Source organism: Gigantopelta aegis, unplaced genomic scaffold (assembly GCF_016097555.1).
Source record: "Gigantopelta aegis isolate Gae_Host unplaced genomic scaffold, Gae_host_genome ctg2102_pilon_pilon, whole genome shotgun sequence".
Lineage (NCBI taxonomy): Eukaryota > Metazoa > Mollusca > Gastropoda > Neomphalida > Peltospiridae > Gigantopelta > Gigantopelta aegis.
In genome coordinates, this window is record NW_024532846.1 from 76,617 (window position 1) to 99,266 (window position 22,650).

Here is a 22,650-nt window from a genome sequence, read left to right on the forward strand (position 1 = left end):
ATCTTTTTTTATAAGTATAGTACATGAAGTCATCTGTTCAAGTATTTACTGACTTGTAATGACTTACTGTAGCACACCAGATGTGTAAAGCTGGAGGCTAGGTAGAGGGAACTGATCCATTTTTTCTTTAAGGATGGGTGTAGTCAGATAGGTGTGGTGATTAATGACCACACACATTGAGTACACAAGTAGAATTAGTTGTTTTTTTCAAAATGATAGGTAGCTTATTTTATATACCACTGATGGTAATTAGGATGACATCATATATATTGCACAATATATCTTCACTCTAACACCTATTTGTTATCATTAATCCTCATACACCTGGTATAGTGTCCAACATTTCCTCGTCTTAATAAAGAATTAACAATAGATATTTCCACCTATTTGTCATTATTGACTACTCAGTAACTAAATACTGCATATATACATAGACTATCGGCAATTATAAGATATATTCTCACTCTAACACTTAATTGTCACAATTAATACCTACTCCACCTAATAGTGTCAACATACACTTACTCTCAATCAAATCAAGCAATTAATATTGGCAGTAGCTATTTGTCAGGCAGAAGTGCATACTTTGTTGTGTATTGTGATACTGATCCCCACCCAGTTAAATATACACAACAAAGTATGGACTTGTTGAAGGACAAATAGTCGTTACCTTAACATAACACTTATCTGTAATCACTGATATCAATGCTGGTATAGTGTCAATATACATGCAATTAATCATGATATTATACTAAAGTAATAACAATTAATGGAATCATTGCTCTCTAGCAAGACTCAATGCAATGTAGTGTACACATTAATATACTAACACAACACAGAAAGTGGTCTGATGCAACTTTTAATGACAATGGAGCCTGCCAATTCCATCTGAGTCACGGCATGCAGTTTATATAGACTGGCATGCATTGAATACCAAGTAGTCTTATATGTATGTAGAAAATATTAAACCATTTAGGATTAGGTATAGTGCCCATATATATAGAAAGTCATACTTTGTTACATGTAGTTGCTGTTTAAGGCTTTTAGAGGCTGTGATGGAATCAGTTAACAATGAAGTCCTTCCATACCTATAGGCACTTAGAATTATGAAGGAATTAAATTTGAGGATGCTAGTTTTGCTGTTATTTAGTTAACTTATGTAGACTTTTGAAGGACTTGCACATGCAGCTAAGCTAGAATAAAACTCACCACTACTTTAATATTACAAGGAAAGTTTATATACATAATTTTATAACATACATCCGAAACACTTTTCTTGTCTTAATAAAGTACTAACAATAGATATTTCCACCTATATGTCATATTGACTACTCAGTAACTGAATAATACATATTGTTGGTACATAGGCTGTCGGCAATTATAAGATATATCCTTAATTATTATCATTAATATGTACTCTATCTAGTAGTGGTAACATACACTTACTCTCAATCAATAAAGCAATTAATATTAGCAGTAGCTACTTGTCAGACAGAAGTGCATACTACATGGTGTATCGTGATACTGATCCTTACCCATTTAAACATTAACTATACGCAACATTGTACATTTGGTTTAATAATATAGTGTCTATGTGTCCATGAAACTCTTTATATGAATTGCAGTGTTAATAATATGCTTGAAATTACTAATTTTGGTTGAAGCAATTGAAAATTTATCTATAATACTTTGTTTCCTTGGGCCATCCATCCATCTACCTGTATTAAATTTTTAAATGAATACTCCACTTTTAGTATAGTGTCAAAATATGCAGATTTTACCCTAAATTAATATAAAACAATGAATATTTTCATACTTGCTGTAACCCCTATAGTCTTACTCTAAGACCATATTAACAATGTCTCTGTTGAATCTGCATATAATTGTAGTAGATACTCAGCTATGTAAGTCAACATGTCCACAAGTTAATGTTAAGGCTGTAATTCCAACTTTTTTTCTGAACATCAATATCTACTAGTTCTTTACTTAATAGTACAACAAACCTGGGTATGAAGTTTGGACCATTTGCACTAGCTATCATTATGGCAGTTTGTCCATTTTTAACTGAATAGTAACATCTGCACACTCTTTGAGTAGTAGTTCAACAACCTGGCTATGACCATGTCCACAGCTCTCATTAGGGCAGTCACTCCTTCCTGTTCTGAACATTTAATATCTGCATGCTCTTTGAGTACTTTTTCAATGAACTATATGTATGACAATTTTGACTAGCTATGAATAGGGTAATACTAGTTCATTATCTTGAATCTTAACATTATTACCTACAGCTGATGCTAGTTTTGTTTGGAATATATGTTCATACCACCAAGCTGTTTTTGAAAATATATATATATATATATATATATATATATATATATATATATATATATATAATATGTATGTATGTATGTATGTATATCATTGCTAAAACTGATGTGTAATTTTAATGTATAAAATTGTTATGTGTGAGTCACATATTAGTATATGACGCTCATTAGTTTCCTTATATGGTTATGTAAACAGCAACTATATACTATCATGATGTAATTAACATGAAAAGATTTTGCATGATTGTTGTGACAACTAATGCCGTATTGTTGATACATTAAACTTCTATATACACTACTAGTGCTTTGATTGGAAATATGTAATATCTGATGTCAAAAAGAGTGTAAATTTTGTTTAACTTCAATTATATGACAGTTAAGTATGAATGTATTGTTACACAGCTTCAATAGAACTTGTTTACATACTAGCTATATATGCATGTACTGTAAACTACACATGTCCTGTTTTTGATAGTTTGTTGAAACTGAAATTTTGTTGAGATATTTTTGTAAACTTTGTGTGTGTATTACTGCATACTGAATAAACAGTGAACAAGTTTATGTAAACCAAGTGGCTGTGTTAACACTTGATGATAAGAAACACTATTTAGACATAGACTTTCTCACAGTTTGTCTATGACAACTCCTACCTTATGAAGACAGCAGTATTATTAACAATTATTGTACTTCTGTAGCAACCATACTACTAATAGTGATGTGGCATTTAATATATAAAAATTGTATAAGTTTATATGATATTGACACTCATTAGTTTCTATATGTAGTGATATATAAAGGACTAGTAAACAGGTACAATATATGTACAGGTTGTTAAGCTCATTAAGTGAGTAACATATAGACTTATGACACACTCACACTAACCATATACAATTATATGTATATTTGTTATTAGCTGGAAATCATCCATTTCAATAAGATATCATTGCTTACATATAATATACTATACTTTGGTTGCAATACAAATTAATAATAGACTGAGTTATTAAAGTTCCTTTGATTTATAGGATAAACCTCCCTCTCAATAATCAGATTAAAATTGAAAATTCTTTTATAAAAACGCATATTATTTTAATTTAAAAAATGTGTTAACATGACAGTATTATACCTAATAAATAAATATAAACTTAATTTTCAGTACTAGACGTACTTCTATGACTTCTTTCTTTTTGTCTTGTTTTACACTGGTGCGTGAGTACTTTGAGTTTTATGTGAATGAAGTTGTTTGAAATGTGAACCGTTGTATTTCTAAAGTCTTTTCCTTTGTCTTCCTCTTAAGAGTGTAACTTGACTCTTCATACATCGTTATATCGTCTGTTGTTAATAACGATTTTGCTATGGCTTCTTCACCAAATGTTGGTAAAAATGAGTGAAATTCTGATAATTTGTATTCTTTCTTTCCCTGTAACGCTAATATTGTATGACCTCCACAGTTGATTAGTAGCTCACTAATGGTTTCTGCTTTAATGGCAATAGCTACATCCAATGGTGTACTATTACCAGCAACAACATTAGGATGAGCACCATACATTAAGAGTGTCTCTGTTATTGAAGACGATTTGCCACCTCTTACTGCAAAGAACAAAGGAGTTAACCCTAAAATCTTTTCTAGTTTATTTACATCAGCTCCAGCTTGTATGAGAGCATCCACTATATCAACATGTCCACATGATGAAGCTACCATGAGTGGAGTAAGACCAAGTACCAGTGGAGTATCTGGATGGTCTAACGTTTTCATTATAACTGCACCTAAATCTCCTTTAACACATGAGTCTATTAGTTCTCTCTGATCATTAGTGAGGTATGGAATTTTGTTTGAGAGGAAGGTAATAATAGTAGGGTGACCACCATAACATGATGTTACTACTGCTTTTTCAATCTCATCAGTAGTGGGTTCAGCTTATCTAAGAGCATATTAACAAGGTCTCTGTTACCACTATAAGCTGCTAATGAAAATGCTGTTGTTCCAGTGTATGCTATTATATGAGGATCTGCAAATGATTGTAGTAAACACTCAGCTACTTCAACATGTCCATAATGACAAGCTAACATTAAGGCTGTATTTCCATCTACCATCTGAACATCAATGTCTACAAGCTCTTTAGTCAATAGTTCAACAACCTGTGTGTGACCATTTGCACTAGCTATCATTAGGGCAGTTACTCCTTTTTTTGTTCTGAATATTAACGTCTGCATCCTCTTTGAGTAGTTGTTCAACAATCTGTGTATGACCATTTTGACTAGCTTTCATTAGGGCAGTCCATCCATTATCGGTCTTAATGTTAACATCTGCATGCTCTTTGAGTGATTGTTCAATGACCTGGGTATGACCGTTTTGACTAGCTTTCATTAGGGCAGTCACGCCTTCTTTGTTCTGAATATTAACATCTGCATGCTCTTTGAGTAGTTGTTCAACAACCTGGGTATGACCATTTTGACTAGCTTTCATTAGGGCAGTCACGCCTTCTTTGTTCTGAATATTAACATCTGCATGCTCTTTGAGTAGTTGTTCAACAACCTGGGTATGACCATTTTGACTAGCTTTCATTAGGGCAGTCACGCCTTCTTTGTTCTGAATATTAACATCTGCACGCTCTTTGAGTAGTTGTTCAACGACCTGGGTATGACCATTTTGACTAGCTTTCATTAGGGCAGTCACGCCTTTTTTGTTCTGAATATTAACATCTGCACGCTCTTTGAGTAGTTGTTCAACGACCTGGGTATGACCATTTTGACTAGCTTTCATTAGGGCAGTCCATCCATTATCGGTCTTAATGTTAACATCTGGACACTCTTTGAGTAGTTGTTCAACGACATGGGTATGACCATTTCGACTAGCTATCATTAGAGCAGTCCATCCATTATCGGTCTTAATGTTAACATCTGCATGCTCTTTGAGTGATTGTTCAATGACCTGGGTATGACCGTTTTGACTAGCTTTCATTAGGGCAGTCACGCCTTCTTTGTTCTGAATATTAACATCTGCATGCTCTTTGAGTAGTTGTTCAACAACCTGGGTATGACCATTTTGACTAGCTTTCATTAGGGCAGTCACGCCTTCTTTGTTCTGAATATTAACATCTGCATGCTCTTTGAGTAGTTGTTCAACAACCTGGGTATGACCATTTTGACTAGCTTTCATTAGGGCAGTCACGCCTTCTTTGTTCTGAATATTAACATCTGCACGCTCTTTGAGTAGTTGTTCAACGACCTGGGTATGACCATTTTGACTAGCTTTCATTAGGGCAGTCACGCCTTTTTTGTTCTGAATATTAACATCTGCACGCTCTTTGAGTAGTTGTTCAACGACCTGGGTATGACCATTTTGACTAGCTTTCATTAGGGCAGTCCATCCATTATCGGTCTTAATGTTAACATCTGGACACTCTTTGAGTAGTTGTTCAACGACATGGGTATGACCATTTCGACTAGCTATCATTAGAGCAGTCCATCCATTATTGCTCTTAATATTAACATCTGCATGCTCTTTGAGTGATTGTTCAACGACCTGGGTATGACCGTTTTGACTAGCTTTCATTAGGGCAGTCACGCCTTCTTTGTTCTGAATATTAACATCTGCATGCTCTTTGAGTAGTTGTTCAACAACCTGGGTATGACCATTTTGACTAGCTTTCATTAAGGCAGTCACGCCTTCTTTGTTCTGAATATTAACATCTGCACGCTCTTTGAGTATTTGTTCAACGACCTGGGTATGACCATTTTGACTAGCTATCATTAGGGCAGTCCAGCATTCATTATCTTGAATGTTAATGTCTGCATGCTCTTTGAGTAATTGTTCAACGACCTGGGTATGACCATTTTGACTAGCTTTCATTAGGGCAGTCACGCCTTTTTTGTTCTGAATATTAACATCTGCACGCTCTTTGAGTAGTTGTTCAACGACCTGGGTATGACCATTTTGACTAGCTAGCATTAGGGCAGACCAGCATTCATTATCTTGAATGTTAATGTCTGCATTCTCTTTGAGTAGTTGTTCAACAACTTTGATATGACCTTTTTCACTAGATTTCATTAGGGCAGTCATTCCGTCATTGTTCTCAATATTAACATCTGCATGCTCTTTTAGTAGTTGTTTAATAACCTGGATATATCCATTTTGACTAGCTAGCATTATGGCAGTCCATCCATCATTGTTCTGAATATTAATATCTGCATGCTCTTTGAGTAGTTGTTCAATGACCTGGGGATGACCATTATGACTAGCTAGCATTAGGGCAGTCCAGCCTTCATTATCTTGAATGTTAACATTAGCTCCAGCTGATACTAGCATTTGTACTACTTGTTCATGTCCACTGTTACTAGCTATCATAAGTGCTGTTATGCCATCTTCATTGCAATGGTCTACGTCACCTCTTAATTTGAGGAGAAATTGTACAGCTTCATTATGACAAGCATGCGTAGCTTTAAGAAGAGCTAACCCAAAAGTGAAGTTCATATTTTCATCTTCTTCCAGGATAGGTTCACCATTAATTGTTAGACCAAAGACACCAATGAGACGCATAAACTGTAACTTGCCTTGAGCATAAGCTATGAGACAATCAGCATTTGATTCATGGACAATGTATTTAATGTGAACTGAGCCTGTATCAATTTCAATGTACTTTAAAATTGATTGTTTTGTCCTGTGAGGAAGTAAATGTTGAATTAGTAGATAAAGTCCTTCAATAGCAGTTTCATTCCATGGATTGTGTAACTCAAGTTGTATTTGTGGCATATTTGATAAGTCTATTAGATGTGGAGAGTATATAGTTTTTTTTAATTTATCTTTAAGTTCTTTCACTGTAGATGAGCAACGAAGAGTCTCTGCCTTTTCCGCATGTTCTTTTAGTTCAATGACAATAGCTTTCTTGTCTTCACTAAGGTATTCATCATTGAGAAACTCTTCACTCATATCAACAATCAAACTACAGTCTAAGAAGTCAAAATATGGATGTAGTTTCTTGAAAAGTTCATTTAAATCAGTCACATCACTCAGTTGCCCAACCCATTTCATTCGATGTTCAATCCATCTAACAAAGTCCACTAGTACTAGTTGTTGATGTTGTAGCTTATGATCAAGAGATGATCGAACAGCTACCATTAACAAACTGAAATTTCTATCAAGACTTACTAAAGTAATTTTCACTTGTTTTTTCTTCTTCTTTGCTTTCTAACATTACTGTTTTTTACAAGCTTCTGAGGACCTACATGAAGTGATAATATCATTTTAACAAAAAATGTTTTAATACCTTGAGAAGTGGTTAATGTTGTCAATGAAGTTGTATTAAGTTTTTGATAGACTTTTGAAGTTAGAGTATATTCTTGTGACTTTTCTAGTGCAAACAACACATCTTGCCATGATGCCTCAGGATAAATACTCAGCCATTTTGAAAATAGAGCAGCTTTTTGTAGGTCAGTTCCTCTGATGTCACGTTCTATTACTTGGATATGTTCACTCTTAATTCCAGGTAAGAAAGTACCAAACTTTTGCCAATTGACTAGAGTATCTAGTAATTCTATTAACTGGTCATACTGTGGTCTAACAGACAAAGCAAGATCTCCTGACATATTAACTTTATATTGTAGGCAACTGACAGCAAGTCTACCTGGCAACCAAGGTGACTTCAGCTAGTTTGTCATAGCATCTGCCCTTATAAGGCATAGACAGATATCATGTGATGACCTTATAATAATTTTGGGAACAATAAATATCATTATTATATATCATAATGTCAAGTGATGTATAACATACAAATATTGACCAAATATGGAGTATCTTGTATCATTAACATATGGACTGTTATTGATAACAGATGTCATTGTGTTGATGGATGAATGAACAAGCTGACAAATGGACAGATGGGTGGATAAATGATTTTATGGACTGTGACTATGACAACTGTGACTAGAGTATCTAGTAATTCTATTAACTGGTCATAATGTGGTCTAATGGACATAGCAGGATCAGACATTATTAACACTGAAGATGAGCTAAGGCAACAATTGTTATCTATTGTCATGGTTATGGAATGTGGAAGTGTTAGTTATTTAACGCTTTAGATATTTACATTCAGTTTTAACTGTCTAGATAATCTACTTATGATGTTTTCATTTGGCACACTTGATTTAGACCACGAGATATGTTTATTTATTGTACATCCATTTTCTCAAAATTATTATACAATAATTATATTATTGTCTGTTGTTATTTTCAATGATGGAAAAACAACCAATTGATTAAGACTACCTCTCTTTTCTAGGGTAAAGTATTTGTTGACACCATTTGAACTCTTCGATTACTCAACTTATTGTTAAAGTTGTATTTTGTACATGTGTTCTTTGCAATGATGTGCACAGTTTGGTTGCACCATAGATATTAGTACTCTAATATCTATGGTTGAACAGGATATTTGACTACACTGTGAAGACTACTCAGTTATTTTAATAAATTAATTTTAGTTTACATCAGTGGATTACTATGGAATCGAAAGCTCATGATAATTATTCACTTTATAAATTGTTGTTATATATTGATCATACCTCAAATGATATAGTATCAATGGAATCTTATCAAAGTAGGAGTGCAAAATCTTCACTTGCATGTTATTGATGTTTTCATTGATCTAACGTGATAATACAAATACTTCTGGTATTGTAAATTTAATGCTCCTTATTATTTGATAGCTCTATTAAGATAATCTAAATTCTGTCATAATTATTTCTACTCTGGTCTTATTTACAATAACTCTGTTGTTACCTATTAATGTATAGTTTACTCTTCATTGGTGTATTATAAACATTTAGTTTAAGACTGAATTTGTTGTCATCCGATATGCTAACTAATTGATCGTGCTTATTTACTTATTATTTATAATATGTCATATTCATGTTTTGAGCTGATTTTTAACTGAGCTGAACTATGAATAGTATTGACCACATCTCACATGATATTATAATGATATTTATTGTTCCCACAGTTATTAGCTAAAACACTGTATGAGTGCCAGTGTATGATACATTTGTTTATAATTTTGTATCCATGGAAACCATATAGCAAAGACTATAAAAGGGAGGAGGTTATACATGCATTGTTTAGAGAGTTTTGTCCAGTTATGTAGTGCTGCTAGCATAGCATATTAAAGCCAGCATGTCTGGTCAAGAAGAAATGGCATCAGAACTGCAGACTCCTACCTCAAAGCCATCCTACTCAGAACTGACAAGCTTGCTCTCTCCATTAACAAAATGGCAGCTATTTGGCTCACATCTACCAGGCATTAGTAAATACAACATTGAGGCAATTGAAATAGACCACAAATTTAATGATCGTCAAAAACAGGCTCTGTACTCCAAATGGCTAGATGTTCACCCAGCTGCAACATGGGATGATGTAATGAGTGCATTAAGGAAAGCAAAAGAAAATGACTTAGTTTTTCAAATACAGCAGCATATTAGTGCTTGTCAAGTGTTGAGAAAGACAACAATAGAACTATGTTCTAAAGATCAAGTTGCAATGGATCTTGAACAGTTGCACAAAAAGTATGTGATACTTATGTCAAACGTCAGAAAAAGCTTTAGAATAGCAATTGAAACCAGAAAATGTCAATTAATTGATATTGCAACTCACATTGAAGAATCCAATCAAGTAAAAGGGCTCACTAAACAGACATCAATTGACGAACTGTTTAATGAAATTCAGCCATACTATTATTTCCTAAATGTTGAATTGATAGAGGAGATTGTTGATGTGTTTTTTACCAGGAGAGGATCTAAATAAACAATTAGAAGAATACAAAATTAAACGCGAAGAATTTGAAAAGTCAGCTCAACTACAACATGTTAAGACAGCCATTGAGGATGCACTCCTACCAAAGCAAGGTATCACAGAAACAACTTGTGAATTTGTCATCGTGTTAGCCAAAAATTGGAAGGAAAGGACTTTGGATCATCTCAGAACACTACTAAACTACTTATTTTCTGGTAAAGAAAATCTTCTAAATCATATTGAAATAAGGAAGGGATCAATAGTAGTCACTTTCCTGGCTCCTATATTGCAATCTCAGTTTTTCTTACGCAAATGGTAGCTGCAAAAACAAAGTTTTTGCATCATCTCGGAATCTCTGAAGTTTATATTGCTGGGCAAAAAATAATAGCAGCTGCAGAAGAAAGCAATAATGTTCAGTTTTGAGTGTTCATTATTAAAAGTAGCAGAATGTGGTGATAAATATATTGAAACAATTCAATGTATACTGAAATTAGACATTAAAATTAACTATAAGAACGAAAAAGGCAGAACAGCACTTATGATAGCTAGTAAAGGTGGACATGAACAAGTTGTACAAACACTAGTATCAGCTGGAGTTAATGTTAACATTCAAGATAATAATGGCTACACTGCATTGATGCTAGCATGTGATACAAACTCCTACACTATAGTCAATTACCTACTCCAGACTGGGGCTAATCCTGACATACAAAGAGATGATGGAAATACAGCTATCATAATAGCATGTCAAAATAATCACTCTAATATTGTGAAGTTGTTACTTCAATTTAATGCTGATCCACTTATTTCAGCAACAAATGGTGACACAGCATTCAGTGTATCTATATATGTAAATTCCATTGAAATAGTGGAAATGTTACTTGATAATCAGCCAGAGAGCCAGAAATCAAGTTTAGTAGTAACAGCCCTTACTACAGCATGTCGATACGGACTCTCTCAACTTATTATTAGTTTATTAGTCTACTTGCTTGACTATTTTACTCCAGAAGAATTCCAACTTTTCGTATTATGTGCTGATGGGGATTACATCTCTACAGCATGCAAGCCATACTAAATATAATATTGATGTCAATTGTACACTAGTCAATGGTATTACTCCTCTAATGGTAGCCTCATCTTGTGGACATACAGAGACAGTACAAGTCCTACTACAAGCAGGAGCTAATGTACACAATACAGACAATGATGGATACAGTCCACTAGTATATGCTATAACAGGACACAAGTCACTTCAAGTTATAGAACAACTGCTTAAATCTGGTGCTCAACCTAATGTCTTCATTAATGACCAGAGTATTGTTGATAAAGTAAGAGAAGAAGGAAGAGAAGATATCTGTAGGCTGTTATATGTAAATATTCAAAAAGAAAAGGAAGAGAAGCAACATTACAACACTCCAGCATTTCTATTATTGATGCAGCAAAGCTTGGCAATACAAATCTTGTTGAAGTACTACTCAAAGAGAATGCAGATGTTAATATACAGAATGAAGATAATTACACTGCCCTAATGCTAGCTAGTTTAAATGGTTATGCCCAGGTTGCTGAACTACTATTGAATGAGAATGCTGATGTTAACATACAGACTACTAATGGAGTGACTGCACTAATGTTAGCTGTTGCAAATGGTCATACCCAGGTTGTTGAACTACTACTCACAAAAAGTGGAGATCTTAATGCTCAGAATGATAATGGGTTAACTGCCCTAATGCTAGCTAGTCTAAGAGGTCATACACGGTTGTTGAACGTCTACTAAAAGAGAATATAGATATCAATGTACAGAATATGAATGGAGCAACTGCCCTGATGCTAGCTAGTCTGTATAATCATATCCAGGTTGTTGAGCTACTACTTAAAGAGAATCCAGACATTAATATTCAGAATGTAGATGGATTTACTGCTTTAATGTTAGCTTGTCTAAAGGACCATACTTTGGTTGTTAATCTACTACTCAAAGAGAATGCAGATCTTAATGTACAGAATACAAAAAGGACTAACTGCCCTAATGCTAGCTAGTATGAACAATCATATCCAGGTTGTTGAACTATTACTTAAAGAGAATCCAAATGTTAATATTCAAAATCAAGATGATTACACTGCTCTAATGCTAGCTAGTGTTAACGGTCATTTCCAGGTTGTTGAACTACTACTAAAAGACAAATCTTATGTTAGTGTCCAAGAGAGAAATGGATTAACTGCTCTAATGTTAGCTACTGAATATGGACATACCCAGGTTGTTGAAATACTACTTAAATGGTATGAAGATGTTAATGTACAGGCTATAAATGGAGCAACGGCCCTAATGATAGCTAGTCAAAAGGGTGACAGTCAGGTTGTTGAACTACTACTCAAAAATAAGGCAAATGTTAATATTCAAAAAGAAAAAGGAGTGACTGCCTTAATGCTAGGTAGTGAGAAAGGTCACACCCAGGTTGTTAAACTACTACTTAAAAATAATCCAGACGTCAATATTCTAAAAGAAGGTGGAGCAAATGCTTTAATGCTAGCTAGTTTCAATGGTCCATACTCAGGTTGTTAAGCTACTACTTGAAGAAAATGCAGATGTTAATGTACAGGCTACTAATGGAGTGACTGCACTAATGCTAGCTATTGTAAATGGTCATACCCAGGTTGTTGAAGTACTACTCCAAGGGCATGCAGATGTTAACTTACAAGATACAAATGGAACCACTGCTCTAATGATAGCTAGTCAAAAATGTGACATCCTGGTTTGTTGAACTACTACTCAAAGAGAATGTAGATGTTAATATTCAGAAAGGAAATGGAGCAAACTGCCCTAATGCTAGCTATTGTAAGTGGTCATACAAAGGTTGTTGAGCTACTACTCAAACAAAATCCTGATGTTAATATTCGGTCTGAAGATGGATGGACTGCCCTAATGCTAGCGAGTGATGGTTTACACACAGATTGTTGAACTACTACTCAAAGTGAATGCTGATGTTAATGTACAGGCTACAAATGGAGCAACTGCCCTAATGGTGGCTAGCTGCAATGGTCATACTCAGGTTGTTAAATTACTACTAAAAAAGAATGCAGATGTTAATACTCAGGATGTAAATGGAGCAACTGCTCTGATGGTAGCTAGTAGCAACGGTCATACCCAGGTTGTTGATTTACTACTTAAAAAGAATGCAGATGTTAATGTGCAGGCTACAAATGGAATCATGCTCTATTGATAGCTGTCATTTGCAAACACCTCAAAGTAGCTGAGTATTTACTACATACAAATGCAGATACCCACATAATAGTATATTCTGATGGATTTGAAGTAACAGTACTTCTTATGGCAGCTCTGACTGGTAACAGAGATCTTGTTAATTTGCTACTAGATAAAGCTGAGCCAAGTATTGATGAGATTGAAAAAAGCATTAGTATCGTTATTTTTATTTCGGTTGCCCTACTTTCATATCCTTGCTCTCAAACAAACTTCCATATCTCTCTAACGACCAGAGAGAACTACTAGACTCGTGTGTTAAAAGGAGATTTAGGTGCAGTCATAATGAAAACATTAGATAGTCCAGATGCTCCACTGGTACTTGGTCTTACTCCACTCATGGTAGCTTCATCATGTGGGCATGTTGACATAGTGGATGCTCTCATACAAACTGGAGCTAATGTCAATAAACAAGAAAGTTATTGGGGATTGACTTCTTTGTTCTTTGCTGTAAGAGAAGGTAAATCTGCTTTAATAGTAGAGACACTCTTGGAAAATGGTGCTAACCCTAATGTAATTGTTAGCAATGAAACTCCATTAGATGTAGCTAATGAGACTGAGCTGAAAGCCATTATTAAACTACTAACAAAATATGGAGGTCAAACAGCATCACAAGTACAGAAAAAGAAAGAATATTCAGACCTGAGTGGGGAAACCATTGTTGCTAGCATCTAGTGACGCAATGACCATGGCTAAATCAACCACAGCAATATCTTCACTAATAAGCAGTGAATTGACAAGCATGAATGAAACTAACAAGAAACAAACCAAGAGAAAACGATTACCAAATATTATATCAATACTTAAATTATTCTCTCCATACATATTAAACCCTACTCATACATTTCGGGATACCCATCTGAAACAAGACAACACATGCTCAAGAAATAATGAAATATACAGTGCTCTTCTTGAAGTCTGTTAACAGGGCCTGCCATAAATCTTTTTTAGTTGTAGTTTGAATTCTAATAATTAAACAATTTTGTCTTTGTTTACAGTATTTTTAAGCGATTATTTTATGTTATGTAAGGATGATGCTATTATAATTATTACCATTATATCTTTTTTGCATTGTTTCTAGTTGACATAAAGCTGGCCACTAGTTTGTTGAAAGAAGTTTTGTTTACAATTCTTTTCAAGTGTAGTATAAGGCATTTCTACAGTCAGCAAATTTAAGAGTGAAATGGAAAAAAAAGGAAGAAATTCAGGACTGTCATTCTGTTCTACTTAAACTTTCTTTTAAATGCCTGTAAGTTAATTAGTAATTAAAAGTAATGGTGATTTGATTGGGTTTTGATCATTTCACATTTTTTGCTATTGCATGTCATGGTGATCCATCATTTTGACAGGCACTGCTACTGATTATCTCGCCTATCATCATGTAGTTCATATCAAAGGCTTGTAAACCAGTAACACAGCCCAGCCAAGAACAGTCCATGCAATTTATCAGTGAACTGCAGGTAGTAATATAAGAGAGTGTGTCATATGCCACATAATACTGTGGAAATCCTATGTATATTAATATGCATTGAAATACCTGAGGTTGGAAGCAACTATATGCCATAATTTGTACCAATACCCACAATGAATTTCATATGGTATACTGTACATAGCATCACACTCACAAATGGGCAGAGAAAACTAAACACTGTATTGGTAAAATATATAAAGGTAAGAGGGATTGGAAAAAAGGAAACAACATAAACACGTCATAATGCAATGATATCAGTATATAATGCATAGAACTTTAGCCCTTCTAAAGCCAGGTACATCAGAGATTTATGTGATATCACTATAACATTTAAGTACAGAACATCAACAGGTAATTTTTAAACAGCAGATAAAAATCAGCACACACACTTCTACTCCCTATCCATATCCTTTTATTAGTATTTAAACTAAAAAAGCTATACATATTCTACTTACTAGACTAACTAGGTTATAGCTAATATTATGATACTAAACCAATCAAGTGTATTAATTATAAAATTGAATTCCCTTGTGTGCCAATATATTTATTTAATTACTCTGACCACTGAAATAATGAACATATTGTAATATCCAATCCCTCTTTATTCTGGACCAGGGCGGGGCTATCCCAATCTAGAGGAAGTACATCTGATCATATAGACTTCATTAAAGACCATGATATATTTGGATTTACTATTTGTGGAGGAGCAAAATTTAACACTACTATACATGTTACAAGTATATTAAAGGATGGAGCTGCAGACAGAGATGGACGACTTAGAGTAAGGGACTTATCTATAAGAAGTAGAGGTTGTGGTTTATGAAATTATTATAGGTCGGTGATGAATTATTAGAAATAATGGTTCTTTAGCTAAAAGTATGTCATCTGCTGATGCTGCCTCTATCATTAAACAAGGAGGGAAACAAAATTGCACTAACTGTTAGAAGATTGCAGAAACCAATCGTAAGTTATACTTGTATGTCATTAAGCTGCTGGATCATATAGTGTTAGTATATTTTACCTCTTATATAGTGGGAGGAACTAAGACTACATGTAATTTATGCATATTTGAATGTTATGACATGAAATATGGTACATAATACCATAATCAGAAAAAAATACATTTTTAAAATCATAAATATTTAAATTTTGTCTCTTTCATGTTTAAATATATACTATAACTATGGTTGACTCAATGTGCATATAGAGCACAGAAGTTATGGATATCACTAGAACTGCGCACTTCCTATCCAACATATACCATTTTGAAAGCAAATGTATTTGCAGTTCTAATTTTAATAAAGGCAGCCATTTGGTTTTAAAGTCACAGTATATAAGGTGTGTTTGTTTCACAACAAATTTGTATAATGGAAATGCCACTTGGTGCAGAAATCATACTTATACATTTTGTCGATTATTTTCTTCCTAAATTCCTGACATGATTAGTTGATGATGGTATATAAATTACCAGCTAAGTTCAACAACCAATTCACTGAATTCAGAGACAACAGATGGCCTATAGACAATTAGGCTTAGCTGGTAAACAGTAGCAAACCCCACCCATTACTCTGTTCATGAAATTTGCTTTATACCTGTATATTTGTTGCCATAGTAATCATTGTTAGTATAAACGGTAATGGCTTCCTTTGGTTTGTATTGTGTTATAGTATGTATTACTATGTGTACTATTCTACATACTAACTCTATTTTATAAACAGGTGACATTGGAAGTGTTGTATGGAGAGATTATGGCAATAGTATTATACTCTGCTCACCAAGGCTGTAGAATGTGAAAATGTTATGAGTAGACTAATTAAACAACAAACAGGGAAAAGAATGGAGTATTAGTCTCAGGTTTATCATCTCCTGGAAAAGTACTGCAGTTATTATAAATAATCTTAATAAGTGTACAGGAGGGACACTTGTCATAGAGAACACTCCATTGGACAGTAAATGTGTATCCATGTTATCAGAGATACTAAAAACTAATAAAACAATAAAGACACTACGGCTATTGTCGTCTCCACTTTCTGGCGATATCAAAAAGTCAGTGATGTTCTCTCTACTAATACAACACTTCAGATATTAGTATTGTCTGATGTTACTATTGCAGATGAAGATATGCCTCACTTGTCTAACATGTTAGCCACTAATAACACTTTAAAAGTACTATGTCTCTCCTTCGTAACATCACCGATAATGGTATCCAATGTATTTGTGAATACTCATGAGAAAAACCAAACACTGGTTATGTTGGATATTGCAGGTAATCGTCAGATCACTTCAGCTAGTACCAGTATAATAGCGGACCTAATACAAACACAACATCACTGACAGTACTGCATCTCCACATACTTCACTGAACGATAATATATTCAAGACTATATGTATATCACTTACTAAAAATCTACAGTACAAGAACTGTTATTTATCAAGTCAACATGAAGACTATTGTAAGAAGTTTGACAATTATCAAGATATTATTAAAGACAGACTTAAATTTTTTGTAATGTTAACTAGTTGTTGTTTATCCCTTAATAGATGTTATCATTTATTAATAATATTACATCCATTTCCTTTTTATTTTGGCCAAAAGCAAATTTCTATTCTGTTTAAAATTCACGTTAACTGGATTCCCTAGCAAGATCATTACTTACTACTATCCATGGAAAGTGGGGAAAGGGGTCAACTACTGTTCTAATGTATTCCAGTTCAAACTTCAAGTGGATACTTCCAATCAGCAGCAGCTTAAAGGATTTGCTGCCAAAGCAAATGGAAGTCCAAAAGCATTCTCATAGCCAAACTCTATTAATTTGCAATAAGGTTGGTGAGTGTCATGTAGTTCCAGCTCACAGTTCAAAAACACATCGTCAACTGTCATTAAGGAATCAACCTGACATAATAAATGATTTTTTTTGAAAATAACACATTAGCCATTCTGAGGAGCAGAGGTTGCAGTTCTACCTTGAGTATAGGTATTTTTTCAAGTTGTCTTTAAAATCAGGAGTATATGCAGTGTGACTTAAATTACATGAGAGCAGGTGGTTTTATACAAAGCAAGCACTGTTTATCATTAGTTGTACTACTAGTGAAGATTATACCTGATAAACCCGCACCAGTTCAATATATATATATATAATATATATATAATATATATAATATTATATATATATATAGCACGCATGTATATCCCATACTAATTTTATAGCTAGCTAGCACAAAGTACATATTATTAATGTTTATTGAGTATACACCACTTACATAAAATACACAAATACACTATACCTTGGTTGTAATACAATTAAGAGGACCATCATGTATGTATGTTTGTGCATGAGTTAGGCATTAGACCAACTTTGTTTGACTAAACTAAGTCATTACTTTATGTTTTTGCATTGCTTGTTTGGACAACTAGTGCTGTACTGTTGATATATTAAACTTCTATATACACAACTTGTGCCTTCTTTGATTGAAAAATGTAATATCTTACAGCCATGATTTTAAAGGTAGCTAATAATAGACTGAGTTTAAAGTTCTTTTAGTTTATAACATAGCCTTCCCATTCAATGATCAGATTAAAATTGATAATTTTTAAATGTATGTACAGATTTCAACAACACGATGTGTTAACATGACAGTATTATATCTAATAACAATAAAATAAATTTTAGAAGTAAGATGTATTTCTTTTGACTTCCTTCTTGTTTTGTTCCATGTTATACTGGTATTACTAAATGTGTGAGTACTGAGAGTTTAAGTAAATGAGCTCATTAGAGATGTGAAAACTTTGTATTTCTAAAGTCTTTTCCTTGCCTTCTTCTTGAGAGTATAACTTGACTCTTTATACATTGTTATATCATCTGTTTGTTAATTTATGATTTGATTGTGGTTTCTTTCACCTAATGTTAGCAAGATGACTGAAATTCTGATAACTTGTATTCTTTTTTCTCTGTAATTGTGATATTGTCTGACCCCATAGCTGATTAGTAGCTCACTAATGGTTCATGCTTTAATGGTGATAGTTACATCCAATGGTACTGTTCTGTTGGCAAATTTGACAGAGAAGCACCATACATTACGAGGGTCTTGTTATTGAAGACGATTTTGCCACCTCTTATAGCAAAGAAACAAAGGAGTTAACCCTAAATGATTTCTTGTTTATGGACATCAGCTCCAGCTTGCATGAGAGCATCCACTATATCAACATGTCCACATGATGAAGCTACCATGAGTGGAGTCAGGCCAAGTACCAGTGGAGTATCTGGACTATTTAATGTTTTCATTATAACTGCACCATAAAATCTCCTTTAACACATGAATGTAGTAGTTCTCTCTGGTCATTATTAATGTGTGAAAAGTTTGTTTGAGAGGAAGGTTAATGAGAGTAGGGTGACCACCATAACATGAATAGTTACTACTGCTTTTTCAATCTCATCAGTGGTTGGTTCAGCTTTATCTAAGAGCATATTAACAAGGTCTCTGTTACCACTATAAGCTGCTAATGAAAATGCTGTGTTCCAGTGTATGCTATTATGTGAGGATCTGCATGTGGATTGTAGTAAAACACTCAGCTACATTAACATGTCCATTATAACAAAGCTAACATTAAGGCTGTATTATCCATGTCTTTTCTGAACATCAATGTCTACAAGTCTCTTAAACTAATAGTCCAACAACCTTTATATGGACCATTTTTTGACTAGCTAACATTAGGGCAGTTGCTCTTTTTTGTTCTGAATATTAAAACATCTGCCCTGCTCTTTGAGCAGCGTTGTTCAACAACCTGGGCATTGGACCATTTCAGACTAGCATCTACCCTATTAGGGCAAGGTCAATCATTACTTACTCTGGATATTGAACATCTGTAATCCTCTTGAGTAGTTGGTTCAACAACTTGGATTGGATCTGACCATTTGACTAGCTAAACATTAGGGCAGTAAATCCATTATTACTCTGGATATTAACATCTGTATCTCTTGAGTAGTTGTTCAAACAACTTGGATAGGGACCATTTTGACTGCTATCATTAGGGCAGTAAATCCATTATTTACTCGGATATTAACATCTGTACCCTCATTGAGTAGGTTGTTCAACCAACTTGGATATGACCATTTGACTAGCTATTCATTAGGGCAGTAAAATCCATTATTACTCTGGATATTAAAATCTGTATCCTCGTTGAGTAGTTGTTAACAACTTGGATAAGATATTTTGACTAGCTATCATTAGGGCAGTTACACCACTTTTGTTCTGAATATAACGTCTTGCATCGCTCTTTGAGCAGTGTTCAATGGACCTGGGTATGACCATTTTCACAAGCTTTCATTAGGGGCAGTCACTCCTTGTTTCGTTTGAATATTAATGTACGCATCTTCTTTGAGTATTGTTTAAAAGACCTGGGGTATGACCATTTTGACTAGCTATCATTAGGGCAGTCCATCCATTACTGTTTTGAATATTAACGTCGCATTGCTCTTTGAGTAGTTGTTCAACGACCTGGGTATGCACCATTTTCACTAGCTTTTCATTAGGGGCAGTCACTCCTGTTGTTCTGAATATTAGCTTCTGCATGCTCTTGAGTAGTTGTTCAACAACCTCGATACAGCCATTTCGACTAGTTATCATTAGGGCAGTCCAGCCTTTGTTATCTTGAATGTTAACATTAGTTCCAACTGATATAAGTGATTGTACAACCTCTTCATGTCCATGTTATTGACTAGCTATCATAAGTGCTGTTCTGCCTTCTTCATTGCAATGCTCTACATCACCTCCTTAATTTTGAGGAGAGCAAAATTGTAAAGCTTCATTATGACCAGCCCGTTTGCAGCTTCAAGAAGAGCTGATTCAAATGTAAAAGTTCAATATTCTCATCTTCTTCCAGGATAGATTCACCATTAATTGCTAGGCCAAAGATACCAATAAGACGCAATAAAATTGTAACTTGCTTTGAGCATTAAGCTATGGACAATCAGCATTTGATTCATGGACACAAAATATTGTAATATGAACTGGAGCGGTCTCAATTTCAATGTACTTTAAATTGATTGTTTTGTCCTGTGAGGAAGTAAATGGTGGAATTAGTAGATAAAGGTCCTTCAATAGCAGTTCATTCATGGATGTGTAACTCAACTTGTATTTGTGGCATAGGTGATAAGTCTGTTAGATGTGGAGAATATATATAGTTTTTAATTTATCTTTTGAGTTCTTTCACTGTAGATGAGCAACGAAATGACTCAGCCTTAGCTACATATTTCTTTAAGTTCACTGACAAGATGTTTCTTTTCTTTTCATTAAAAGCCATTCACATTGAGAAATGGGCACTCATATCCACAATTAATTCACAGTCTAAGAAGTCAAAAACATGGGATGGTATTTTCTTGAAAAGGTCATTTGAAATACAGTTATGTCACTTTAGTTCCCCAACCCATTTCATTTCGATGGCAAGCATCTATTATAAAGTCCATAGTACTAGTGTTGATTGTTGTAGTTTATGATCAACGGATGATCGAACAAGCTACCATTAGGAAACGGAAATTTCTATCAAGGCTTACGAAAGGAAGTTTCATTTCTTTTCTCCTCTTTGCTTTTATCATTACTGTTTTTACAAGCTTCTGAGGACCTAAATTAGGTGATAAAATTATCATTTTAATAACAAATTTGTTTTAATACCTTGAGAAGTTGTCAATGCTTTGTCATTGAAGTGGTGTTAAGTTTTTGATTATACTTTTGATGCTAGAGAATATTCTTGTGACTTTTCTAGTGCAAACAAACACATCCTTGCCATGATTGTCTCAGGAGAACACTGAGCCATTTTGAAAAATAGAGCAGCTTTTTTGTAGGTCAGGTTCCTCTGAGTTTCACTTCTAGTTACTTGGATTGTTCACTCTTAATTCCAGGTAAAGAAAAGTACCAAACTTTTGCCAAATGACTAGAGTATCTAGTAACTCTACTAACTGGTCATACTTTGGTTGTGTAACCAGAACATAGCAGAATCGGACATTATAAACACAGAAGATCAGGTAAGGCAACTCTTAAAACACAACTGTTTCTAATCGTCCAGGGTTATGGAATCCGGAAATGTTAACTCATTTAACCTTTACTATTTAAATAATAGTAGTATAGGTATATATGTTTTCACTTGGCATAGTTGATTTTTTGATCACGTGTGATACGTTTTATTGTACGCCATTTCTTAAATATTATGCAATAATTAAATTATTGTCTGTTGTGCTGTTTCAACCAATTGAGAGCAACAAATTTAATAAAGACTAGCTCTCTCTTTTTCTGATGAACTATCATTTTTTCGCTAACCTATTTTTATATACTTTTATATATTACTTCCCATAAAACATAAGTAGAAGTCTTTTACACAAGATCCACATTAAAACTAGAGTATAAACAATTTGTCCATGCATTGTTTTTAGAGTCTCAAGACTATAAATTGAAACATGGTAAAGAATATACTTATCTAATTTAAGGAACATTCAGAAGGGATCCTCCTGATTAATTGTTAAGAATTAACGCACTTCTGCTACATGTTGTGTAGTAGCTTGAGAACCAGAGGTTATCTCACTATTAATATAAACACATCTCCTGATGGACCTGCTTCCAAGCAAATCACTGGTATTGTTGGCTGCTGTACAATAAGAACAAACCAGATTGCTTTAAAATAGTTCATAAACATAATAGGAGTCAATACAGAGGGATAAAAGGTATACTTAATATGCATATGCCTTTGTAATAACAACATTGGCCTCATGTTTTACTTCCATCTCTCTCTTATTTGTCGTAATCAGGAATGATGTCAAAAAGAGTGTAA

The 22,650-nt window shown here is 34.0% G+C and overlaps 2 protein-coding genes across 2 annotated transcripts; one reads left to right on the forward strand and one right to left on the reverse strand.

The window, feature by feature from the left end:
- Nucleotides 1-4,208: 4,208 nt before the first annotated feature.
- Nucleotides 4,209-7,257, reverse strand: LOC121391321 (ankyrin-3-like). The gene is given in 2 exon segments (XM_041522988.1): nt 4,209-4,517; nt 4,519-7,257. Coding segments are annotated over 2 exon segments (3,048 nt in total).
- A 2,235-nt stretch (nt 7,258-9,492) lies between these two features.
- On the forward strand, nt 9,493-14,035 carry LOC121391323 (ankyrin repeat domain-containing protein 50-like). Its single transcript, XM_041522989.1, has 4 exons — nt 9,493-9,732; nt 10,622-10,754; nt 11,547-11,852; nt 13,659-14,035. The coding sequence occupies exons 1-4, from the start codon at nt 9,493-9,495 to the stop codon at nt 14,033-14,035; spliced, it is 1,056 nt and encodes a 351-aa protein (XP_041378923.1).
- Nucleotides 14,036-22,650: the final 8,615 nt, after the last annotated feature.